This window comes from Alligator sinensis, unplaced genomic scaffold (genome assembly GCF_000455745.1).
Source record: "Alligator sinensis unplaced genomic scaffold, ASM45574v1 scaffold919_1, whole genome shotgun sequence".
In the NCBI taxonomy this organism is placed as follows: domain Eukaryota; kingdom Metazoa; phylum Chordata; order Crocodylia; family Alligatoridae; genus Alligator; species Alligator sinensis.
In genome coordinates this window covers 521,527-547,355 of record NW_005842191.1, presented here as the reverse complement: position 1 = coordinate 547,355, position 25,829 = coordinate 521,527, and the positions used below count along the sequence as shown (strand labels likewise).

General features: G+C 51.4%; 2 protein-coding genes across 2 annotated transcripts; one reads left to right on the top strand and one right to left on the bottom strand.

The window, feature by feature from the left end:
• The first annotated feature begins 3,294 nt into the window (after positions 1-3,294).
• On the top strand, positions 3,295-19,242 carry GFAP (glial fibrillary acidic protein). The gene is made up of 9 exons (XM_006026370.2): positions 3,295-3,844; positions 7,424-7,484; positions 8,462-8,557; positions 10,016-10,177; positions 10,816-10,941; positions 11,531-11,751; positions 12,452-12,495; positions 12,914-12,999; positions 15,575-19,242. Exons 1-9 carry the CDS (start codon positions 3,333-3,335, stop codon positions 15,608-15,610), a joined length of 1,344 nt encoding a protein of 447 aa, XP_006026432.1. The 5' UTR covers positions 3,295-3,332; the 3' UTR covers positions 15,611-19,242.
• A 2,580-nt stretch (positions 19,243-21,822) lies between these two features.
• On the bottom strand, positions 21,823-24,943 carry FAM187A (family with sequence similarity 187 member A). Its single transcript, XM_006026401.3, has one exon. It carries the CDS (start codon positions 23,624-23,626, stop codon positions 22,379-22,381), a length of 1,248 nt encoding a protein of 415 aa, XP_006026463.2. The 5' UTR covers positions 23,627-24,943; the 3' UTR covers positions 21,823-22,378.
• Between the last annotated feature and the right edge of the window lie 886 nt (positions 24,944-25,829).

Below are 25,829 nucleotides of genomic sequence, written 5' to 3'. Positions count from 1 at the left end.
GCATGAGCTGGTTCCCACTATGGGGCAGCTATCCTATGCTAAAGTGCCACTGGGTCTGAGTTAGGGACTTTGTGTGAGGATGGGGTTCAGGTTGTAACTCAGTCAATCCTGCAGTGAAGGAAAGCCCCCACTTTCAACCCCTCTCTGGAGTGTCAGGGCTTCAAGGAGCTCCCCATCACCTGGGCCTCACCAGTGATTACTTATGGCCAGACACCCTTGCTTCATGTCTTTGTTGAGCCCTGAGCTGGAGGTGCCATTTCTGGGTGCTCCTTGGCCATGGCTGTAACGAGCCTGGACCCAGTCATCCCTTGGGCTATACCAAGGGAGCCCTATCCACTCAGGGCTATATAAACCCAGAACAGATGGGTTCAAGCTGTTTGGCCTTCAGGGGACTTAGCTGGGCTTGGCTTGGCTTCTTGCCTGGTTGGAAGGCCTGGCTCAGGCCTGGTTCCTGCCTTGCCTCCTGGGCTCCTCAGGTCCTCAGTCCTAATTCCAGCTCTTTGACTCCTTGGCTTTGGACTCCTGCCCTGGGGGGCTTTGGCTCCTAGCCTTGACTCTTCAGCTTAGGACCCTGGTCTTGGCTCCTGGACTCTGCCCTCTGCCTTGGGAGGCAGTCATGCTGATGTCAAGCAGTGGATGGCTCAAACAGCATATCCCTTAGGAGCTTGGAGAGCTGGAGATGTGGGGAGCACCCAGTCCTGCAAACAGCAGATGCTCTGTGTGCCCCATCATGGATTCATTCTTAATGACCAGAGGCCTTCCAAGCTGTGATATCAAGAAATGAGGGGGAAGAAGCCCCATCTGAGAAGTGAGTGGCAAGCTCAGAATCAGCATGACCATGTGGGAATAGATACCAAGAGTCCTGGGCCCCTCACAGGAAACTGATCTTGCTACAATATACAATATGGTATTATTTCCCCCAACCCAGAAGTCTGCACTCCCAGACCTTTGCTCTAGCTCCTTAGGTAACACTCTTCTAGACTTGGGAATAGGACCCAGGAGTCCTGAGTTACTCTTTTTAATAGCTAGGCTACACAGGGCCAGGAGTCTTACTCGCAAGCATCCTGCTCTAATTACTATATCCCATCGTCTTGCCAGAACCCAGGAGTCCTGAATTCCAGCCCAGGGCTGGACACAGTGGCATTAGAAACTTCAGGCTGCAAAAACTCCCACAATAACAAATAGAAAATGACTTGGAAGTTTCCACTGCTTCTATAGAACCACTGGAGTGGAAACCAAGTTCAGGGGTTTCAAACAGATACTCAATTTAAGTCTTTCTTAATTAGCTTCTCAGCTGTCTGCCTAAACTGGCCTCTTAAAAAAGGAGTCTCCATCCAAGAGAAATCAAAGTCTTGTCATCCAGATAATTTTGACAGTAACAAGCTGGGATGTGCAAGAATACAGTTGGCCATCAAATGCTCTTGTGTGGGGAGCAGAGAACAAGGGCTCTAACATGTATGTTTGAAGCCTGATGTGTGCATGTGTGTTTTGCTAAATACAGTCTGTAGTGTGGATGTGCAGCCCAGAGCACTGGCTGCCCCCAAACCACAAGAGAATGCCTGGTAGAACTGCACATGTATTTTTAGACCCCAAAGGTTTGTCCTTCCAAAGTATTCATAATGGAGGGCCAAGGACAGGTGTGAAAGTATGCTGGAAGAGTGTTTTGTGACTATTATGTTTTTAAGCAGAGCCTCATGCCTGAGTTTATAATGTGTGAAAGTATGAAGTGAAGTGCTCATGGGAGGCACAGAGAAGCCCTACAGGACTAGTTTCAGATAAGCATAGTTGGTTGTTATTAAAATTATCACCCATTATCACAGTGAGCACCAAGCAGGCCCACTACACCGTGCTCTGTAAGTATGCATCGTATGAGATGGTCCCCCACATGGTGGGTTGCAATCAACATGTACGTATTCCTCAAACTGCAGCAAATAAAATTTAGGTTTGAGATTAGGAAAAGTGTTCTGACTCTGAGGGTGATCAAGCATTGGAACAGGCTACCTAGAGAAGTTGTGGACTCTCCATCCCTGGAAGTTTTCAAGAGCAGGTTACTTGGCTGGGCTGTTTTAGTCACAATGATCCTGGCTTGAGAAGGCGACTGGACTAGATGACCTCATGAAGTCCTTTTCAGCCCTACTTTCTTATGATCCTATATACAAGTCAGATAAAGGGGAGGAGGAAAAATGAGGCACAGAGGTAGGCAGTGACTTGACCACAGTCACCCAGCAGAGCAGTGGCAGAGCAGGAAAGAGAACCCAGGTGTCTGGAGTGCCAGCTGATATTTTTGAGTAATACAAAGATTTAAAAAATGAGCAAAACAATACAAACTTATCTTCTCCCCACTCTGGGCCTAATTGTAGACATGCCAGTGCTGTAATTTGTATGTACAAAAGCACATCTAAGTTAGGAAGAATGGTCAGCTGGGTTTTCAGTGTACTAACAGCATGCTTTAATGCATATGTTAATGGTGCCTGTGGTATTTTAAATATATTATGAGACCATGTTTCCAGGGGTACAGTGCAGAAGAGAACTGAGTGTACACTGGAGCCCAGACTTTTCCAAAGAGTGGACATACATAAAGGCAGGAAGATTTCTTTCCCTTGTGCATAAATAAGAAGTGACATAAGCTCAAAGAAAGACCCCTTGTGTCTGTGTGTGTGCCTACACACACTTACATTCACACACATACATGCGTGTGTACACACCTAGTCACCCCTTGGACACCCCCTCATGCACTGCTTGGTTGAACAGAACTCTTCTTCCCCTGGGAAGTCCCTGCTCCATCCCTCTAACAAACTGGAGACTTACTCTGACAAGCTTGCCCCTCCCCACCATGTCTCTGAGACTCCAGAACATGTTGGCTCGTCCTAGTCTCCAGGACTCTGGGAAAAAGGGCATGTACAGAACAGGGTGTCCTTTGCCACAGCCACCTCCCAGGAGCACACAGCCATGACACGAGTTTGTGGGATGCTGATGCCCACCCACCAGGGGGACAAGGGGCCCTGGAAGCTGTGGCCCACGCGTCCCCCACGTAGCATGTCAGCTGGTATTCACTCTCCTTTGCCCAGCACAATGACTGAGGGTTTCTGCTTCATTTGTTGGTCTTTGTTCCTCTGCCAAGGACTGGGCAGTTGGCACGGTACATGGCAGCTTCTAGGACCAGGCACACAATACCCACCCCCTTTGGGCTCCCCCCTCCTTTAGCTTCTCACACACACACCCTGTCTGGGGAGGGCCAGTCCTCTGCATAAAACCCATTGCAGAGCAGCCAGCGTCCTGTCAGAGTTTTGCCACTGCCCGCAGGACAAGGCCTGGCCCAAAGGAGCAGGAGCATGAGTGTGAGCATGGAGGGCCAGAGGATGTCTTCTTATGGGAGGCGATTTGGCTCCCAAGCCACCATCCACCAGTCCCTGAGGTTATCTCCTGGCCGCAGGCTCCTGTCCTCCAGCCCTACCTCCCGGGTCTCCGTGACCAAAATGAAGACCTCCAGCCTGAGCTTCCGCACCAGCCCCCGCTTCAGCCAGGACAAGGTGGACTTTTCCCTGGCTGACGCCCTCAACGCTGAGTTCAAGGAGACACGCACCAATGAGAAGGTGGAGATGATGGAGCTGAATGACCGCTTTGCCAGCTACATTGAGAAGGTCCGTTTCCTAGAGCAGCAGAACAAGGTCCTGGTGGTGGAACTCAACCAGATCAGAGACAAGGAGCCCACCAAGCTGGCCGACATCTACCAGGAGGAGCTACGGGAGCTGCGGCGGCAAGTGGACCAGCTGTCTAACTCCAAGGCCAGGCTGGAGATCGAGAGGGACAACCTGCTGGAGGACGTCAGCATCCTCCGGCAAAAGTAAGGCACTGTCACAGAGCAGGGGAGCAGCTGATGTCCCTAGTGTTGTCAGTGCAGTGAAAGAATGGCACAGAGCTGAAGCTATAGAGTCAGACAAGTCACGCCAGGAGAGAGGAAGTAGTCACTTGCCCTTGTAGTTATGTGGCAGGTTGTTTGTGGGGTCTTAGGAATACGTTAGACAAATACCTGGCTGGGATGGTTTGGATATAGGGATGATTCTGCCTCAAGCAGGGGGTTGGACTGGGTGATCTCCGGAGGTCCCTGCCCGCCTTGCTTTTCCGTGATTCTTTGATATGATTCTGTGAGGGTGGAGGGAGGGGAGGATGTAAAGACAGATGGATAGACAGACAGTGGTAGGACCCAGGGACTCATCTGCTGGTATGGATGGCAGAACTCCTGGGTTCCCAACACTGCTGCTGGCCTGCTGGGTGACCTCAGTCAGCTCGCTCTCCCCTTCTCTGCCTAATGTTCACTGCCTGTAAGGGGAGCTGGGGGAGGGAGCTGTGAGCGCAAGGGGAACCAAGTGTTATCCACGGCCAGATTTTCAGGAGACCTCACACTAGTCTCCCATATTGTACTGGGAAAAAAAGTAACTATGCAGGAAAGTGTGGGCTTGTACTCCTGCATTTTCAAACCCTGGCCTGAGAGCTGGGTACCCAGCTGCCCAGTGTACCCATGCCGACTCTTGCCTGATCCCCCAGAGCTGCTGTATGCCCTGGTGGGCAGGCAAGAAGGCACATGTACCCAAGTGGTTTAACCAGCACAGAGCAGCAGTAAATGCATTTAGCGGAGGGACCTGCTCTCCCTGCCTCCCTCACTGCAGCCCTCTGTGACAAACAGCATGCTGGAGCAAGGCTCAGGAGAAAAGACTTCAGTCTGTGAGCCAAATTGCTTGCACACTGCACATGTAACAAAAGCTCTGCTTTGCTGAAGCTCTGGGGGCAGGACAGGAGGAGGAGGGGGAAGGGCTGCCAGCCTCATTAGAGAAGGGCTTGTCCCTGTGCTGGCTGCGCAGTTGTGCTGGCTATACACCAGCACACTGTGGTTTTTGGAGGAAGTGTGCTCTTACAGTTTGGGCAGACAGCTAGACACCCAAAGTAGCATGTCCCAGTCCAGGCTGGGAGAGGTATGCTCTAGCACCAGGTTCCCAGTCTGTCCCCTGCTTTGAGACTGGGATGCCAGATTAGCATGGGTACAAGGATTTGGGAGTCAGGACTCCTGCGTTCCACCCGTTTGAGCAAGATGTTAACTCTACTGTGTCTGAGGGAGGGCTCTTTGCTCACCCACAGGCCTTGTGAAACGTAGGCCCCCGAAAGACGTGCAAGTAAAGGTGCAATGGGGTCTGATGCAGGATCCCCACAATTGTGCTTCCATGCACATGACAGGAGGTGTGATTGTGGGATTCTGCATCAGATCCCAGAGCACCTTATTGTCAGCACAGGAGTGATCCTGGGCTCCCCCTGCACTGGCAAGTAGCAAGCTCCCATGTCTGGGAGACCCCTCAATTGAAGGGACTCCCAGCCACTGGGGGACACGATGCACTCCCAGGGCTGAGAGCCGTCAGCTGATGTGGCACCCAGCCACTGGGGTGCATCATGTCTAGGAGCCCTGTCAGCTGATCCAGGCTCCCAACTGCAGGGTGCATCCCCCAGCTGGGAGCCTGGATCAGCTGATAGAGCTCCCATGCTGCTGGCAGCACCATCAGCCAACAAGACACCCAGCCAGGCTCAGCCAGGCCACACATTCAATTGGATGACATGATAGGAACCAGCCACAAAGTTATTCAGCATTTTTTTATAATAGTTTTGTGGTTTATTCCTTGTTTTATGACACTATTAATTGCATTAATGTGTGGCTGAGTGACAACTTAAGACATGATGAACTGGTCAACCACATCTTAAATGCAACGTATGCCAGGGGCTGTAATTAGTTCATGTTTCCATTAGAGCAAGGACTCAGGACTATCGTAGCTGACTGAAGGCTGTTAGCAGCAGCTCTACCCATGTCCCAGCCAAACACAGATGCAACATGCTGCATCCTACAGTGCACGCACACAACAGACCACCCAGCACACTGCACCCCACAGTGCACGTGCACACAGACACATGGACACATGCACAACAAACACAAGCCAACGCACTGTGCCCCACTGGGCCCACGCACAATAACCACTATGCCTGATTACTCTATGCCCACACCATGCATACAACAAACACAACCCCTGTGTGCTCCACCCCACAGAACACCTCCCAAAACATAGCCCACTGCACACTCCACACCCACAGCATGCACACAGCAAACACAACCCCTGTATGCTTGGCCTCCTGACCTCCCTACCCCATGGCCTGCAAGCCGCAGCCAGCCTAGATGCCTAGGCAATCAACACAGACAAAGGTGCTTCCTGCTGGTACCCACCACAGCCTGTCAGCATGTGCAACCCAAGCCAGCCAGCTCCATGTCAGTGCAGACTTCTGCCGACATCTGCCCCCTCCCTGGGTGAGTTCTGCTGCTTCCAGCTGACCATGACACCCTCCTTGACCGAAGGAACCTTGACAGTCAGGACACACTGGGCTCTACAGCCAAACCCTTGAAGCAGATATTCTCATGCATCCACTAGCAATCGGCCTTCTCAGCTCTTCGGGTTCCTGCCCCCACCACCCTCCCCTTGGCTTTCCTTGTCATTGCCTTCTTGGGCTCTAGCCAGCATACTCCTCTGTGCCCTCATGGCTGGCAGTCTGGAATGATGCTCTCTGCAGACCATCTTTGGCTTGTACGAGATCCTGGAGGCCAGGCAGCTGCCAGGGGAAGCAGCATGTGAGTCCCCCCATGGCCCTGCAAGAGCCTACATCTTTCAGGAAACCTGCTTTTCACTCTAGGCACACTGCAGGGATCACCCCACTGCCCTTCCCAACCCACGATGCCCTGGCACCTGATTCTGCCCCTGGGCCTGACCTGAGAGGTGCTGTGTAGCTGCTCTGTAGTGTGGGACTAGGCAGTATTGGGAATAGCTTCCATGAAACTTGGCACTTCTGGGTCCCTGGGCCAACTTTTGCCTTTCCCAGAACAATGCTAGCATGCTGTAAGGGAGATGTGCCTGCTGGTGTCTAATGCTGCACCTGGGATGGGAACAAGTGCACTGATGGAGGAGGGGGCTGGGGTGTGTATCATGAGGCTTTGTGGAGGTGGGGGGCAGATAGTGTGTATATGTGGTTGAGGACAGGAAGATGCTTGGAGATTGTACGCCTGATGGTGATTGTCTGTGGGTGTCCACGCGAAGGAAGGTGTGTATTAGGAGTCTTGGGTGAGGGCAATCGTGTCTGTGTGAGATGGAGATAAATTCTGGGTATGTGGGTGAGGAGGATGGTGCATGTGAGGGTTGGAGGATGAGGAGGATTGTGTATGCAAAGAGATGTGTGTGTGCGCGTGCATTAATGAAAGGGAATTATATGGGGTCTGTATGCTGCGTGGTTGTTTTGACCTTGAGGGTTTGTTTGTTTGGATTTAGCTGTTTGAAAGAAACAGAAAAGCCAATAATTAGATTTAAACTGTGCCAACTTCCCTGTTTGTTTCTTGTTTAAGGTTGCAGGATGAGATTAATCTGCGGCTGGAAGCTGAAAACAATTTGTCTTCCTACAGACAGGTGAGGGGAGCATTGCCTCCTGCCAGACAGGCCCAAAACTGGGTGCTGTGGGGCCCCACACATTGCAGGATCAGACCCCCTAACCCTAGAGACCAGAGTGTCTTGGCTGGAGAAGCCTGGGCCTGGGTGGCAATCAGAGTCAGGTCAGGACTGGGACTCAAGATGACAAGCAGGTTCAAGGGACAGGCAAGCCCAGCATCCAAAAGTATGACTACCTGCTGAGCTCCTTCCTCCCAGTAGGGCAACTAACTTGGTCTGAAATCCCCCCACCCAACATCTTTGTCCCTCAAAGGCAGTATCACACCACCTTGGAGTGAGGGGGCAGCCTCCAAAGTTGTGTGCACAGCAGAAGCGATGTACTTGGGCTCCTGAGCCAAGGTGCCACTTTGTCCCACTCAGTCAACAGTTCCAGCCACAGAGGGGAGGCCACGAATGTCCTCTTCATCTGACCTCTAGTGCTATGAGAATAGAGGGGAAGGCAGGAAAATTCAGGCATACAGCACAGCCAGGCTTGGCCAGCTAACGTCCTATCTGTGTCACTGGACTTAGAAGGAACAAGGTCATCTGCAGCTCCCCCCACATGCAGTCCAGCACTTCAGGGACACAACATTTGGCCCTGCAGAAGAGCGGGAACTCTTTTGGCTGTCTCCTCATGCCCTTCCAGAGAAGGCAGCTGTACTGTGGGAGCTGGGTTCAGTAATGCCAGGCCACTGAAGCTGGGCATGCTCTGCCAGCCCACTGTTCCTCTAGGTTTCTGAAACAGGTAAGATTCAGACCAGGAGGCAAAGAGCTAACTTTTATCGGTGACTAGCTTGGTGGATCCAGACCCAAGTAAGCAGGGTAAAGACCTCTGCTGTCACATGTAACTGAACTAACGTGGCCTATATAGAAGTGCAAAAGAAAGACTGGACCTTGCTTGATGCTGGTTGAACCAGGTGGTGTCTCTCCCTTCATCTCCCCTGCTTCTCCCCTGGCAGGATGTTGATGATGCTGCATTAGCTCGCTTGGACCTGGAGCGGAAAGTTGAGTCCCTGCAGGAGGAGATTAACTTCCTGAGGAAAGTCCATGACGAGGTAACATGGTAGATCTGCTTTCCCAGCCCGCACAGCTCCTGGGCATAGAGTGGGCCTACACACATCTGTCCTTGCTCACTGCAAGTGGTCTGGGGGGTGGGAAGGGGCTCTTCACTTTCCTTGTATTCTGGAAGCTTTGCCTCTCACCAGGGGCAGATCTTGGGTGGGGTGCAGTTGTGTGGTTCACTCCACCCAACTTTAAAACCAACTGCCTTGGAATGACAGCAGCATTTCTATTCAGGCAGAGCTGAGAAAGTCAGTTGACTTCATGACTCACTATCATCTCCCTGATTCCTGCTACTCTCTTTCTACTCCACAGGTGTTAATAACTCTCTCCCCTTTTTACTGATCTTGATGTTCCACTATTCAAACTTTCCTTTCTTCTGCAATTCTGCTATCTGTTAGCCATTCCTGGTAATATCTTTTTCACAGCCCTGCCAACCATTTTTAGCTCAAGCTGAAAACCTAACTCAGGTGCGGTAAAATTAACTCTGGTGTAGAAATGACTGACATTGGAATACTGCAGGTGCTGTTAAGACACTCAGGAAGGCTAGATTTTGTTTTATGAATCTGAATAAGAGACATACATTTAACTATAATGACTACAGGACTAATGATGCAATGTCTTTTGACTATTTTGACTATAGTTCATTGTGTTATTTAAACTTTATGTATAATCTATTACATTAGTGCACATTCCAATAGGTATATTTGTTTTTGCTTTGATCTTAAACTGAATAATATAGTGCTAGCTCCCTACCATATTAGGAAGACTTCTAGTTTCTCTTTAACTGGAGAAAAATGTATTGTGTATATGCAATGATGCACCACATCACCTGCACCCCCATTTTCAAAATCCTAGATTTGCCCATGCCTTTCACCCCCTCCCTCCCTTGGCTCCTTTTGTGCCAGCTGTGTTCCACCATGGCCTGTTTATTCTGACAGGGAGAGTAAGAAGTAGAAGAAAATCTTTGATCCAGAGGTGACATGTAAATTTTGCATTAGCAAACAGTTGTCACAGAGCCTACGTCGATATTACTTACACACCAACAGACCGCAGGGAGGCAAATGTTCATACAAGGAGACCCTATGACATATATCCCTTCCTTTTAGAATGAGCAATACCAACGCTTATCTTAAAACCAGGCACTGCTTGTTGACTTCTGTTGTCTTATACAAGCATCATAAACGGAGGGTTGAATGGATAGTCTTCTGAAGAAGCCCCAGAAACAGTGTCATGCCTTACAGTAACCAATGGAGCATGTTGCAGAAGAGCTGTGACTGGCACCCTCTTCCCTACAGGCAGCTCTTTCCACCTTGTGGCCACTAAGGCAGTAGCAATCCCCCCACCCCATGTAGGAGCATCTCAGTGCAGGTCTCTTTGCCCATCTGCCAGCCATACTAGTATGGCCAAGCCCTGTTCCTCACCTCCAACGTTCATTGCTTGTATCTTTTCAGGAGCTGCGAGAGCTCCATGAGCAGCTGGCCCAGCACCAGGTGCACATTGAGATGGACATGACAAAGCCGGACCTGACCGCTGCACTGCGGGAGATTCGCATTCAGTACGAGTCCATGGCCACCAACAACATGCACGAGACAGAGGAGTGGTACAAGTCCAAGGTAACATTGCCCAAGGTGAAGGCCATCTGATCTCAGGGGCTGCTCGGGAAGCATTGGTGAACTGTGTATGCATAGGATGCTGATGACATCTATCTGTTCCCCGTTCTGCAACCAGCCAACCACTGTCCACCTGGCAGGTGCTGCTTTGCAGATGCCTCCAGGCTGGTGCCACCTTTGCCACATGCTGCCAGACAAGTCACCAGACAGGCTGGACAGGAAATGAACACTGACAGTGCTGGACAGTGTTAGCTATGCAGCAGGCCTTTCCTAGCAGGGTCTTGAAAGTCTCCACCAGCTCACAGCAGTGTTCCATGGCTGTCTCTGCCACTCCTGTCTCCAGGATTACTGTGCCCTTTTTACAGGCAGGGAAGGTGAGAAGCAGCAGTGAAAAAGCTCCCCCAGATAGGTGGAGGCAGGATGGGAATAGAGCCCCAGAGTCCTGGCTCCCCATCTTGCATGTCCTTCCCAGGGCTAGGACTAGAACGCAGGGTTCCAGGCTGTCGGTGTTCAAACATTCCTCTTCCCCAGCTCCTCTCCTGCTCCTCGCTCCCACAGCACCAAGCCCCTTCACATGCTCACTTCCCCAGGAGGTAGTCCTCTAGCTTTTGGTGCCATATGTGCTAACACCTCTCCCCCAGTTTGCAGACCTGACGGATGCTGCTGCTCGCAACATTGAAGCGCTGCGCCTGGCCAAGCAAGAAGCAAACGAGTACCGGCGCCAGCTCCAGGCCCTCACCTGCGACCTGGAGTCCCTGCGTGGGTCGGTAGGTGAGGGTGTTGGGGAGGGAGAGGCAGTAGTAAATAGGGCTCTGAGCCTTTGGTTGGGACTTCAGGCAGATTTACTTGTGCTGGCAATGGAGGTGCCTTCCATTAGCATCTCCCCATATTGAACAACAACTGTCACATAACCCAGCTCTGGGTTATGGTTATCAATTCTCTTTAGTCTCAAGTGATCCCAATCACATTAACCTTCTCTTCCTCTGTGGGCTATGATGGCTCCATCCCAGGCAGGCCCAGAGGGGAGGGAGAACCCAGCAGAAGTCAAATAACATTGTGCTTCATTGTGGCCCTGTCACGTGCAGAGAGGGAGGCTGCCAAGCCAGAGGCCCAGGGCTCCACTCCAGGAGGTTTGAGGTAGGAGGGTTCCAGCATTAGTGCATGGACATAAGGTGTGAGACTGGACTAGATGGACCAGTGGCCTAAGCCAGCCTCTCAGTAACAGCACTGCAGTTTGACAATATCCCTGGGGATCCTGTAACCTTAGTGGGCTGGGTCCATGTCACCATGATTTCTAGAGAGTGAAGGGGTACCTCTCAGGGTCAGTATCTCCTTGCTTTCCCCCTCACCTCTCAGAACGAATCCCTGGAGAGGCAGCTGCGGGAGATGGAGGACCGCTATGCCATTGAGACAGCCAGTTACCAGGACACAGTCATTCGGCTGGAGGAAGACATCCAGAGCCTCAAGGAGGAGATGGCCCGGCACCTCCAGGAGTACCAGGACCTGCTCAATGTCAAGCTGGCCTTGGACATTGAGATTGCCACCTACCGCAAGCTCCTGGAGGGAGAGGAAAGCAGGTGAGCCTCCCCAGATGGATGGAAAGAGGAGCATGATGGCCTGGAAGGGCTGTGCCTCCTCATGGTGCTGATAGTCCTATTCCCAGCACCTCCCACCCCTTAGGATGCCAGAGCCTTCTCTGGGTGTCCACAGGTGCCATTTTCCCTCAGTAGGGGAGGTCTTGCCAAGGTTTCCCACATTGGCAGGGTAGGGCAGGGATATTCATTCTTTCCTTTTGGAGAAGGGGTGTTTCATCTGCTGCCCATGTTCAGCCTGTTCTTTGGATACCCAGCCAGCCTCTGCCTGCCCCACACTGTGACCAGCCCTAAAACATGTCAGTTAACAGGTGCTGCAGTTCATGGCAGCAACGAGGGCCAGGCATGGGATGCTTTGCCCCCAAAACCAGGGGCCAAATTCATGTCAGCTTCGAGGAAAGTCCACATTTGGAGCCAAACATGACACCTGGGACCCACTGAGGCCAACTGATCCATGCAATAGGCACTGAATGAGCCAAAATCTGCTCTCAGCTACACCCATGCAGTCCCACTGACTCCCACATGGGTTAGACATGGGATCGGAGCATATCTCCAGCCACCCTGCTGTCTCAGACCTCCCTGAATCCTTGGATTTCCATGGGGGGCACCCTGCAAGGGCTGCTGTCATGAAAACCTGTCTTGAGACCCATCTGACACCCTGTGCTCCTCCACTTTGTCTCCACAGGATCACAATCCCCGTGCAGACTTTCTCCAACCTGCAGATCCGAGGTCAGGACACTGTATGTCTCCTTTGGAGAAGGGGGTGTGTGGGCTGGTGAGATGTGGCACCTTCCCATATTGCTACGAAGTCCAGTGGCCCTGAAGCTTTATCCTAGTAGGAAGGTGCAGCACTGGCGTGAGCAGACATTAACCATCAGCCTGGAGACAGCGGACTGGGAGTGTGAGGGGAGCTGGATAACTGATGTATTACAATTAGTGGCATTTGTAGCTCTGGGCACTATGATGGAGACCATCAAGATTTCTTTGTCATCTGTCAGGGAGACAGAGGCTCTGGGGGAGCCTGGCTTTTTCCCATGTGCCAAAAGTTGGTGCTTGGGTCAGGAGTTGGCTTATGGTGGAGGTTGAGAGGGGGTGTTTGGCCTGCTCTGCATGGCAAACTATGACTAAACTCTGTACTAACCCCCAGAGACTAGCCTGGATACCAAGTCCATGTCTGAGGCTCAACTGAAGAGGAACATCATGGTCAAAACTGTGGAGACCAGAGATGGAGAGGTAAGGAGATGACTTCACCTCCCTGCCATCATCCATCTGCTTCCCTTCCTGCTGGAGCTCCCTGATTCTGCTGCACTCCACTCCACTCCACTCCACTGCTGTTGGGACTTAGAAATGTTCACCTCTCCCAAGTAACAGGTCTGACTGAGACAGGTCCTGAGAAGGCAGCTGACTGCCACCTCTGCTGTGACATACAGCTGTGCATTCCTCGGGGTGGGGAAATTCTCCACAGAGAGGAGCAGCCACTTTTGGTTCTGCTGGTACAACTCACCACTTGCCAGCTGTGCTGGCTCTGGGACTGGCCCCTCATGTGCACTGGGAGCCCAGAAAGGCCAGTGTCCCACCGGGAAGGCATTGAGGAGGGAGAACTTTGTGGGAGAACAGCGGATGAGGAATGTTTTGGAGGAATGGGCACAGAAAATAGGCAGTTTCAATGGAACATATCAGTGCCAGTGAAACTTCCCAGCAGGAAGAAGTAAAACCAGATAATGCCAATTCCCCATTCCATTTTGACTCTGTGTACCATGGTTAGTTCTTTAATATAATCTAAAAACTTAAACAGAATGAATCCAGACAAGAACAGTGACACAATCTGCTTCAGTGTTACCAAACCAAAATGATCCAACAGCAGTGACCTTACCCACCTTTATGGGTCTGACTCTAGATGCCTGAGAATTCCCATTTCATGGGAAATTTTGCTTTTTCTTTCAATTTGGAAATCATTTTTTCTTTTTTCTTTTTTTAATATCCGGTTTGCCCACTGGGCAGACATTCTGGCTCCTGGCTGGCTCTGTGTTGTGGTGATGGCCCTATCATAGGGATCAGGGGATCTGGGTTCTGGGATAGTCGGTGAACTTGTTTGTGCCTGTCTTTGGCCTTGAGTTTTCCATCTGTAAACCAGAGTGAATGTCTCCCCGCTCCATGTAACTTGTCTGTCCAGACCATGTCTATAGTGGCAGTCCTTTACTGGGACAGAAATACTGGGGCACTGCAGCAACAAAGCACTCTTAGTGAGGATGCAGCCATACTGGCAAAGCACCTGCCCACCAGGAAAAAGACAAGCCATCCCCATGACAGTGCAATGCTGAGTGTATAACTGCACCTGCCCCAAGGGCCTTTGGTGGCACCGCCTTGTCAGTAGATGAACCTGCCTCATCTCAGCCCTGACCATCAAGTGGTACCTGCAGGTGGCAGCTGGGTAGGGCTGGGATTGTGAGCCCAACAAGACAGGTCTCTGACTATATGCTCATGTACCAGCCTGGGAACACAGGAAGAGGTGATAATGGTATTGAATCTGGAAAGACAGACAGAGTTGGGAGGTTCAGGGAAAAGTCCCACAGAGATTTTAGTTCCCACATGCTGATCAAGGCAATAAACCATCTTCTTCCCAGCGCTGCATCTTGGAAGAGTAAAGAGTTCCCTCTTTTGGGTCCCACTTTGAGGCGGCCTCTGGAGATGGGCAATGCCCAGCGGGTGCATGGGCAGAGTTGGAGGGATGGAGAGCCAGGGCTGGAAGGGCAGGACAGGACCAAAGTGTTTTGTGGCCCAAACTGGCAAGTCAGCGGGAGGTGTTTTGGCAGAGCAGCATGGGATATGCTTGCACAGCACCTGTGAGCTCTATTCCTGGCTATTGGCCCCTCACTCTCACTTGCACACTGGGGGAGGGAGATTCACAGCATCCCGCTGAAAGCAGGCACCTGTCAGGAGGTTTTGTTAATTATGCATACACAAAGAATCCCAGTGGGAGCTCCGCTGAGTGACTACACAGTGCCCTCTGCCGCGCTGAGCACAACACACCATGCTGCCCTATTCTTTCCCCATGCTCATGACCACTGCTGACAGCCTGATCGCTGGTCCCTGCATATGACAGGGACTTTCAAAGTGGGGCTGATGACTCTGCAGGACTCTCTCATGACACCTTTCTAAAGCCTGCATCAGGGGAATGAAGTAAAGCAGCTGTTTGCCAACACTGGTCCAGCTCTGGGGACATGAGCTGTCCAGATCCTCCCTGCTTCTTCCAGTGGTTGTGTCTTGGATCTGGAAGATTCCTGTCCTGCAGACTGGGACTGCACTTTGTGTCACAGACACCCTGTGCTGCAGGGCAGATAGGCTCCCACCCTGAGCTCACCAGTGGCCTGTGGGGACTGTGGGGCTGGGGTGAGGACCCTGGTACTGAATTTTTCAAGCTCAGGGACTATTTCAGGCCAGGCTAGAACACAGTGAGCATGTAAAGAGGCATGGATGGGCAGCACTGTAGCCGAATAACTTTTGCTTGCTGCTAGCTTCACAGGGCAGTCGTGAGCACAAATTAAGGCTGCTAGAGCTTGGGAGTTGCCAGACAGAGGAAGCCTGAGCTCCTCCAGCCTGTCTGGGTACCAGTCTTCACCCCACATGAGCTAACCCCCATCCCCCACCCCTGGCAGCAGTGTGCCTATGGTAAGGACCTGTCCCTCCCAGGGGAGCATGGGTATCCTCAGCTAGCTCTGACCCCCAAGAGAGCCTTATCCCCCTGAGGAGGACAGCAGTGGGACTGACATAAGAGGTAACTGTCCTTCTCTTCTCTGTCTGCCTCCAGGTGATCAAGGAGTCCACCCAAGAGCACAAGGAGTGAGACAGGCGGTGCTGGAGGGTGACGCTAACAGCAGAAGCTTGTAGCTGTAGATCCTAGCAGCAGTAGACCCTAGCTGGCACTCCATCCCTCCAGTGTGGCAATGTAAGGGCATGGCTGCTCCAGCCACCCCTGAAGCCCACAGCTGGCTCGGCCACCGCATGAAGGAGCAGGTGTCACCAACTGGCAGAGCTACAGCAACCAATTCCCACCCCTCCAATTAGACCTGCTGCTGACGGTCACTGTGCAGGCAGGCTAGTGCTTCAGCCTGTGTGGGAACAAGTGATGTCCATCAACCCCTTCCCTCCCAGTTCTCACCCTCAGCTTCATTCTATTATCCTGCCCCATCGGAGCTAGCTGCCCACAAGATGCTGTGTCCCCCCCAGGTAGGGTAGGTCCGGCCAGCACTCCCCTAGCCATAGGGCTATGCTATGTTCCCTTGCCCTAAATCCACTAATACGATAGTTCTCTTATTGCAGTAGCTTTGCAGGAGGCTGCTGGGGAGGGGAGAGGAGGGGAGAACAGGGGGAGGCAGAGCAACCAAACACCCCAATCCTGCCCAGAGGGGAAGGCCAAAATCTGTGGCCTGGTGACTGCAGAATCCGCCCCTGGGGTTGAAAGGGCGGATAGTTTGGCTATATGCCCTGTGCAGGAGAGGATAACCCAATATCTGGCCCTCCTGATTGTCTGGGAGACTCCCAGAGGTCTAGAAGCAGGGTGGTGCTGGGGAGAGCAGCTCTCTTGTAGCTCAGTCTGCAACCTTTGCACACACCCCCAGCCATCCCTACTCCACTGCTGTCTGGCCTTCTGGAGGTCAGACAGAAAGGCTTCACTGGAGGGGGATGCTGCTGCCTTTCCTGCAGTGCCCCATGGCCCAAAGGTGTAGGGCTTCTGTTCCTGGCACCTTGGAGTAGGGTCAGTTTGGCCCTGTGAAGCAGGCTCTGTCCCCTCCTTTCCCCTCCAGTGCACAAGAGGCAGGATAGGAATAGCCCACCAAGTTACACCCCCCTTTGCAAAGGCAGCAGTACCATATTCAGTGCTCTGGTCCACCCAGGAGCCTCAGCTATGCTCTTGTCCAGTAGAATGGAACTGGTGAGTCTGGAAACAAGAGAGCAGGGGCCCTGGAGCCCTAGTGAGGTTCATCTGCGTGCCTGTGTCCATCTTGTTGGTCTGCCAGACATAAGTGCCTTGGAGATCCAATTTACCCTTGGGGAGAGAGGAGAACAGAGTCTCACAGGCACCTTTCTGCTGCTGTCAAGATATCATGAGGCCCCAGCAAGGATATCAGGGTAATGCACTGGGGGTTTGCCAGAGGAGGATGTGAGCATGAGTGTGAGCAGCAGGGCCCCACAGAGAGGGGTTGTGCATAGTATCTCCTCTGTCTCGTGGTCAGGGCTCCCAGTACCCCTCACCGAAGTAGCACTGAGTAGCGCCTGTTGTCAGGGCCCTCAAAGTAGCACAGCTCAGTGCCCAGGCTGCAAGTTGGGTGATCTGTATTCTGCCCCCTGCTGTGCTGCAAGCCATGGGCCACATCTGGGTCCTGCTCTTGCTGGAGTCAGTGGGAATCTCCCTATGAGAGTGGGTCCTTAATTCTCTGTGCCTCAGTTTCTTCCTTGCATTGCAGTGACATTTCCCTCCTGTGCAAGTGTGCTGGGTGGCTGAGCTCATTCATATTGAGGGTGGGGTGGGGAGCCTCTGGGCACCTTGGAGGAACAGTTTTAGCTGATTCTCTCTGGGAGGGAAAACTCTGGGTTCTGCACTGAACCCAACTGCAGATCCAAGGAGCACCTGAGATCCTGGAACCCAGAGGGTCCCATCGCCATCAAAGGTGCTGCAAAATAGGCCTATCCTAGAGGAGTACGGGCAGCAGAATCCGGTCTTGCACCAAGCAGCCCTCTCTGGGGTTTGCACTGGAGCAAAGCTGCTTGTCTCTGCTTGCCCTGAAGTTCAGGGCAGTAGTGTGTGCTGCTACACAGGCTGCTGCATTCTGCCCAGGAGGTGGCTGGATGGCAGCGCTGGGTGGACAGAGTGTAGTAATGCTAGGCATGTGCTGTGGTTCTTAGGGTTGTAGAGCCAAGTAGTCAGCTGATCAGGAACAAGTGCTTTTTCCCTCAGCTGAATGGTGTCTAACGCAAGTGAAAACGAAGAAGGTGGAGAGAAAGGGAATGAAGGGCCAAGAGTGGAGGAGGATGGGGCTAGCCCCGTCTGGGAGCCTGATCATGTAGTCAGGTGCACAAGAGGCCTCCTTGAGACCAAGCTATGCTTGGGAAGAAAGAGACCTCCATTATCAGAACAGGAGCCATGAGGATGGTTCCCTGGCTTGGTGTCCTGGCACACAGGTGTTACCGTCCCAGCTGGGGAGCCATGTCCCTTGGAACCTACCCTAGGCCCGTCATCTAGGTGCAGATATTGTGCCCATCTCCATGCTGTCCCACAGTCTCAGGTAGGGATGAGCAGGGGGAGAGGGCAACCTGATCCTGGGCAGTATGGAGCTGCCTGTGTTCCCAGTGACTTCAGTGCACTTGGCAGCTTGGCAGGAGCAAGCTCAGTGCAAGCTCATGGTCTATGTTGAATTATGCAAGGGAGATTTGGCCTGAGCCCATTGCTACTGGGCCTCTGCAGCACATGCTAGAGCATGCAGGCTTAGACCAGAGCCTTGGCTAGGGTGGCCAGCCTTGCTCCACAAGTGTGCTGGGTACTTCGGAGTCGGACTTGGCTGTAACTTATCAAATCGGCACGGGGCACTCTTTGCTCCATCTGTTGGAGTGTGTCTGCCCGCTCTGGGTTTTTCTGTCTGCCAAGCTGCTGGGGATCCCAGCCCTGCCCCTGCCCTGAGCACTGTTTTCTTTAGGAGCCAGAAGCTAGTGACTGCTTGTCTCAAGGTTTTCTTTGAGCAGTCAGTAACAAGGTAGCGTGACGCCCATGCACACTGCACCTGTAGCTCACTCATCCTGGAGCCTGCATGTGTTTTATGGTCTTGCAGCCTCCTTGGCAGGCAGGTGAGTGTTTTTATCCCCTCCTTATCTTGGGAGAAACTGAGGCACAGAATTGCCCAACAGCACTCAGCAAGATGTCAGCAGGTGGTAACAGAATCTAGCTCTTCTGGCTCCCAGGCCCATGCTTTGAATCCCAAGCAATTTGTCCCTTTGGAGTTCACCAAAAGGGAAATCCGAGGGGTGCTCCTTGTGTGCCTAGATGGGACATCCTGGTCTGGAGCCCTTGCCATCAGGATGGTACATTTGAATCATGACTCTCATCCTATTGTTGGAAGATGAGGGAGAGGCCAGACGCAATGAGCTACAGAGCTTGGCAGCCCTGTCTGTTTCCCTGATGCCTGGGGTCTGCTTAGGGCCCAGGTTAAGGGACGGCATTGGTAGGAGAGGGCTTCCTGGTGGCCATCTGTGGTGCACCTTGTTTGCACAAAGCTCTCCCTAGTCTCCGGGAAGATGCAGATTTGCTACTGAGCAGTCTCCTGCTGGAGTGTTTGCAGCACATGTCACTCCTGAATTAATACATTAATGTCAGCAGCCAAAGCGTGAGAAAAGAAATAAAGCTAAAGCAAACGCTCTGGTCTCACTGGTCATATGACTGCAACCTGCACCTCACTTGGGATCTGGGGGAGAGCCTTTGTCAGGGATCACAAAAAACAAGGGGTAGTTGGCCTACAAGGCCCTTGCATGGGCAACCCTTGGACAGGTTCCACCTGCCAGTGCCCCTCAGCCCCATTTGACATCCCCCAGCTGTTCCAGGCTGGCCCCTGAGCTAGGCAAATGCCTTTGATTTCCACCCCAGAATCACACTGTTACTTCAGTTCTAGGAGCCCACACAGGGCTAGTGTCAGTATTGGGATTCCTAGAGCTCCTACCACTAGTTCTGGGACTAGTGGGGCTCTCCAGGTTATGGTTAAGATTCAGGCTGATGAGTCTTTTGGCAATAGGGTATAGGCAGAGACTGGTAGGGCTAGGGTTGGGCTGGTCAGTCTCCCTAGGTGGTGGGGATCCTCTCTTGCAAATCCAGCAGCTGGTGAAGAACCAGGGATGGCAAAGGGCTCTTGCATCACCCAGTGCAAGGCCCCTGCACCATGTTGCTGTGATCCTCTCTAGGCAGTGCTCCCATCCCAACCAACAAGCACTGCTGTGTTACTAAAAGGTAGTTGTGCAAAAATAGCATTGAGGGCCCCCCGCCAGGATCAGAGCCCTGTGTGAAGATCACTGCACAGAGGAAGAGTGAGAGCACAACAGCCCTGCCATGAGCAGCAAACTGCCTGAACAGACCTGTCAGACACATGCCAGAGATGTGGGGATTTACCCATGGTTGCAGTGGCAGCTGGGCCAGCACCCAGGGCACCCAATGCCCAGGCAGATGAATTGTGCTATCTCAGACTCTAGACAATGGCCTAGATGGAAAGATTCAACCACAACAGAAGTCCTTCTGGCAGCTGATAGCTCACAATCCAGGTGTGGAGCTGACCTCTGCAGTTTCTCCCCCTGCTTCCTCCCCATCACCTCCTACAAGGGACAGTAGCCTGAAAACTATCCAAGTTAGAGTGCCACACAACTCATGGCCACCAACTGCTTCCTCCTTCCCTTGAGTCACCTCAGGGTACAGTACAAAGGGCTTACACCCCATTCCCAGGGTGAACCTCCTCTTCCCAATGCCCCAGCTTCCCAATCACAGCTAGGGCAGTGTATTGTGCTGCTGGCTATTCATACCCTGAACTCCATTACCAGAGCCTACCTTTGCAGGGGCTGCACTGCAGTGCCAAAGGCTGCGCCTTTCAGCATCTGGGCCCGGAAGCAGTCTGAGATAGAGGACCACCCTGAAGGTCATCACATACTTCTTCTTTTCCGTGGAGCTTCAGTGCTGGGGTACCAGGTCCCTCCACACAGAGATGTAACGTCATGTGTCAGGCAGAACCCCTCTGCAACTGGTCCCTAGAGGCTATGAGGCTTGCACAGCCCCAAGGTGGCAGCCTCAGCTTCTTAGCTCATGTTTTTAGCTCTGGGAGGGTTGCAGGTCCTCTGCAATAGTAGCTGTCAGTGCTCTCTGCCTCAGCCCTTACAGAGGAAGGGGGGATGGGACTGATCTCTGGGGCAGGGTTTAAAGGGGATGGGGAAGGTGCCAGTGGACACAAGTATAGACAAGGCCACTTGCCATTGCCTCAGCTCCCCTGGGCCTTGTGTGTGCTAAAGCAGGTGAAAGTTGCACTGCTCTGCCTCTGCCAGATGACATTAACCAGTGTGCTAACCACAGCCCTTTAAACCTCATGACGGTGCCACCTAGAAGGCTGACACAGAGAATAGTGCTCTATGCTCCACCAAGCCTCCTCTTCACATGAGCCACCAGGAAATCTCCTGGGAGGCCCCTGGACTGCTACACAGGCACCCACTGGTGGTTTTAAAAAAGGGTGCAATGGAAGTCTATGATAGAGGATGTGTATAACTAAATATATAGGGATACATATTTTAATTTTTAAAAAAGTTCCTTCGATAGGGTGACCCAGAATGCACTGCACACTCCAGAAAAAGAAGGAAGCAGGCTGGGGCTCTAGGCAGAGTGGGTTTTCTAACCACCCAGACCATAGGAGCTTGGAGAGGGCAAGGCACTTCACCTTGTTCCATTCCGCTACTGGGAGAGGTCTGAGTTAAAAATTGTCTCTATAATGTACCTAGGAGCTTGGGGGATGAATGGGGGGCAGGGGGAACCAGCCAATGGTAGCATCTTATGAACAGAGGCAACTGAATAGCAGTGAGCCCCACCCCATAGCATGGAAAAGGAGCTTGCAAGCAGATGTTCTAAAGAAAGGCTGAATTGATCAGCTGCTGCTTAAGGCCAGACTTTCCACAGGCCCAGTGTCTTTCCTCCTTTTTCTGTGGAGCTGCGAAACTCAGCTCTACTGCATGCACCAAGGTTAAGTGCATGGCCTTTCAGAACAGCCAATAGGCACTTTCACTCCTAAGCCCTCCAAAGCCTGCCCCTATGTGCCTCAGCTTCCAAACCTTGTAAACAGAGATGTGAATCAGTGCTGGGTTAGGATTTTCAGCTGAAACCTCCCCCTCCCCATGCCACCCCACCCCAAAAAGAAGATTCACTGCAAACCTGTGCTGATATTGGAGAAACCTGTGCTGATATCAGTGACTTGTTTCAGCTGCAAAAACACCTTCATGAAAAAAAATAAACAATGGACGACAGGTTTTGTTTTGAAATGTGTTTCTTATTTTTTTAATTAAAAACAACTTAAAAGGGGAAAAATAAAGTTTAATTTCAAGTTGATCCCAAACTGATATTTCTCAGTTTTTTCAGTAAAGCAGATTCGGGGGGGTAGGGGGGGAATCTGATTATTTGTTCAGCTGTAAGAAACCTACTAATATGATATTTAGCTATTCTGGAAAAGTGCTTTAAGACCCCTGACCAGAACACACAATGTAAATGTAAAGTATTGTTTGAAAAATGAATAAGCAGCAAGTCTTGCCCAAAGTCAGGGTATAAGCAGGGCCTAGACCAGGACTCCTTATTCACAGACTCTGTCCCCAACGAGCTATGGCAGTAATATTCTGAATGCAATTATCTTTCCAGTTCAGCTCCCTCTTTTTCATGCTCCACAATGAAAGGAAACAACCAAGCATGTACTGGTAGCTTTTTACTTGTCCTTATTTCTAACAGGCATTAGGAAAATTCACAACAGCCCAAGGGAAAAGGTTCCAAATGAGTGTAACAAGTGGATGAGATAAATAATTCCCTTGGCCTGTGGCCAAGCACTTATTGAAAAGGCTACCCCACAAAAGTGCCTCTGAACACACAAAAGCAGCAGCGGCCGAGATGGATGCCAATGAAAACTATGGTGATAAAGACATAACTTGTGAGGATGGCCTTGATGGCGTATCTTGTCTCAGGATCGTTAAGCGTCCGTTTGCGCGGACTTTGAAACCCCAGAGAGAGCCGGAAACCAGCAATCATTTGACTCTCTCGCCAGCAGTAATAAGTGCCCCTGTCATTCAGCTGGGCAAATTGAATGTGCAGGTGATTGCCATGGTCAATGAAGACCCGCATGCTCTTGTTGACTCCTTTGAGGAAGTGGGTACGGTATAGTGGAGCTAAGTCTTTGTCCCAAGCCACTGCATGCTCTGGCCTGGCCCCAGGGCAAGAGATAATCAGACTGCTTCCTATCTGCTGCTTGTGGAACTGAATGGGAACTTTGGGCACCCAGGGTTTTTCACCCAGCTTTGCAATAAGGTTGGCGATGGCAAGCACTCCTTCCTTGGGGGCTTTTTTCTTTGGACAAGGTGTCATGCAGCTTCGGATGACGACCTCAGGCTTCCTGAGCTGAATGGTGCTGTGGAAGCGCATGGGGACAGATCTTGAACCACAGGACACCACATCTGCCAAGGTGGTGCGGTACCTGGGGTTGAGGTAAGTGCTGTTCACGTAGCAGAGACCAATTCTCCGTTGCTCACCTCGTACTCCGCAGCGGTCACATTTGGTCCAGTCCCAAAAGGTGGTGAACAGACTGAACAGCTTTTCAATGTGATCCTTTTGTGGGTGCTGGCCTATGTCTTTGAAGGCCACAGTGATGTACTTGGATGGCTGCACATCCACGTCATAGCCGTAGAAAAAGTCCCCTTGCTTTGTGCCACAGAGATAGTGGCCCGAGTCCTCCACTTGGGCCCGAAAGACAATGAGACTAAACATCCTAATGCTGAAACGTTTCAGCATGTCACTACCCATCCGGATGTGGCCTGAGTCCACAACCATAGTGCCATCAAAGTCTGTTAAAACCTTGGTCTCCCGGCTGCCTGGGCTGTTCTGGAAGTACCACACAACTGAGGTGATCTCTTCTGGCTTGCAGTTGCAAGGGAGCTCAAAACTCATATCAGTCAAATAGGCAGCATTGTTGAACATCAGGAAGGCTGGACAGGGTGTTTTCTTGAATATGTCTTCCTTCTCCATAATTGCAAAAGCATGGAGAAGGTCTATCATCCACAGAAGAAAGGTCATTCCAACCAGCCTCATGGTCACCATTCAGACTAGACTGTCTCCAAGGAGTATGAGTCAAACTTGCATCCACATCCAATAGTAAGTAAGTGTTGTGAGATCTTTATGGATCTCCTAGTAACCAAGGTTAACAGTAGGATGTCGGTGGTGGGGTAGGGAGTGCTTTATGAAGATAGGGCTTGTAGGTAAGTTTTTAACAATAGAATTTCCCCTCTGCACTAGTTGGTAGATGGGAGAGGTTGAACAGGAGTCATCAGAAATATGTCATCTCAGCCTAATAATTGCTGGGGAGGCTACTGTAAGACTGCACTGAAAAGTCAAGGCTTTCCATTGGGGCCTCAGAAACATTCATTCTAGAACCTTTCCCTTTCTTCGTCACGTCTGCTCTAGAACACGAGTGCAGCCCTGAGAATGTCAGATTCAGAATATGCACAGCCCTATTCAGCTCTGAACATGCTGCAGACAATATCCACATAGCTTCACTGAATTGCAGCTGCCCCTGGGGCTGAAGGCCATGACCAGGTAAATTTATGCATACGTAGCACAACAGTGAGAAGAAGGAAATTCTGACTCAAATGCAGATGGGAACAACAGTGCAGTGCATGGTGCAGAGGCCTCCACTGTTTAAGGTTTGCCTGAAGGGCTTGAGCAGTAGCTGCAGAGAATTGCTCTTGGAGACAAACAGGGAGAGGGATCCACACTCTCTGCATCTCACCCTGTGGGTCTAGGGACTTGAAACCTAATATTTAGGCCACGTCAGCTTCCCAAATGGTTGGTCTAGGGTGCTGGATTCCATTGATATAAGGAAGTCCTGAGATGTCTCCAGCTATTCAAATAACATAGTAGATCTTTTTGGTCACATCACCTTCTCCTCAAGAGTTCTCAGCTTAGTGGTAGGATTATAAGTGCATAAGGCTAGCACGGGAGATCTTGGTTCTATTCCCTGTTCTGACACTGACCCACTGCATAACTTTGGGCAAGTCACTGCCCCTCTCTGACCCTGATTCTTGCCCTTTTCCTATTGTTGAGAATATTATCAAAAAATAATTTTAGATGAATGCATGAGTGAGTGAATGAATATGGCTTCAAGCATACCCAGTCTACTGAGAAAAGCAGCCTTGAGAACAGGAAGATAAGAAGAATAAATAAACCATTTACAAGAAGATAAGAACAAGAGCAGACTTCCTGTCTCCCTGTCTCAGGAGATTATAAAACAAGCAATTCCTTACCATAGATTCATAAATGTTAGGGTCGGAAGGGACCTCAATAGATCATAGAGTCCGACCCCCTGCATAAGCAGGAAAGAGTCCTGGGTCTAGATGACCCCAACTAGATACTCATCTAACCTCCTCTTGAAGACCCCCAGGGTAGGGGAGAGCACCACCTCCCTTGGGAGCCCGTTCCAGACCCTGGCCACTCTAACTGTGAAGAAGTTCTTCCTAATGTCCAATCTAAATCTGCTCTCTGCTAGCTTGTGGCCATTATTTCTTGTAACCCCCGGGGGCGTCTTGGTGAATAAATACTCACCAATTCCCTTCTGTGCCCCCATGATGAACTTATAGGCAGCCACAAGGTCGCCTCTCAACCTTCTCTTGCAGAGGCTGAATAGATCCAGTTTCTCTAGTCTCTCCTCGTAGGGCTTGGTCTGTAGGCCCTTAACCATACGAGTGGCCCTTCTCTGAACCCTCTCCAGGTTATCCGCATCCCTCTTGAAGTGCGGCGCCCAGAATTGCACGCAGTACTCCAACTGCGGTCTGACCAGCGCCCGATAGAGGGGAAGTATCACCTCCTTGGACCTATTCGTCATGCATCTGCTGATACATGATAAAGTGCCATTGGCTTTTTTGATGGCTTCGTCACACTGCCGACTCATGTTCATCTTGGAGTCCACTAGGACTCCAAGATCCCTTTCCACTTCCGTGCCACCCAGCAGGTCATTCCCTAGGCTGTAGGTGTGCTGGACATTTTTCCTCCCTAGGTGCAGCACTTTGCATTTCTCCTTGTTGAACTGCATTCTGTTGTTTTCTGCCCACTTGTCCAACCTGTCCAGATCTGCTTGCAGCTGTTCCCTGCCCTCCGGCGTGTCCACTTCTCCCCACAGTTTTGTATCATCCGCAAACTTGGACAGAGTACATTTCACTCCCTCGTCCAAGTCACTGATGAAGACATTAAAGAGTATCGGTCCAAGGACCGAACCCTGTGGGACCCCACTTCCCACACCCTTCCAGGT

What these genes read in the sequence shown, in the direction of transcription:
- GFAP (XM_006026370.2), top strand. Translation starts at nt 3,333, where the DNA reads ATGAGTGTGAGCATGGAGGGCCAGAGGATGTCTTCTTATGGGAGGCGA. An exon ending in TGAGGAAAGTCCATGACGAG is followed by an intron (nt 8,558 to 10,015) that starts GTAACATGGTAG and finishes GTATCTTTTCAG; the next exon opens with GAGCTGCGAGAGCTCCATGA. An exon ending in TGGAGTCCCTGCGTGGGTCG is followed by an intron (nt 10,942 to 11,530) that starts GTAGGTGAGGGT and finishes CTCACCTCTCAG; the next exon opens with AACGAATCCCTGGAGAGGCA.
- FAM187A (XM_006026401.3), bottom strand. Translation starts at nt 23,626, where the DNA reads ATGGTGACCATGAGGCTGGTTGGAATGACCTTTCTTCTGTGGATGATA.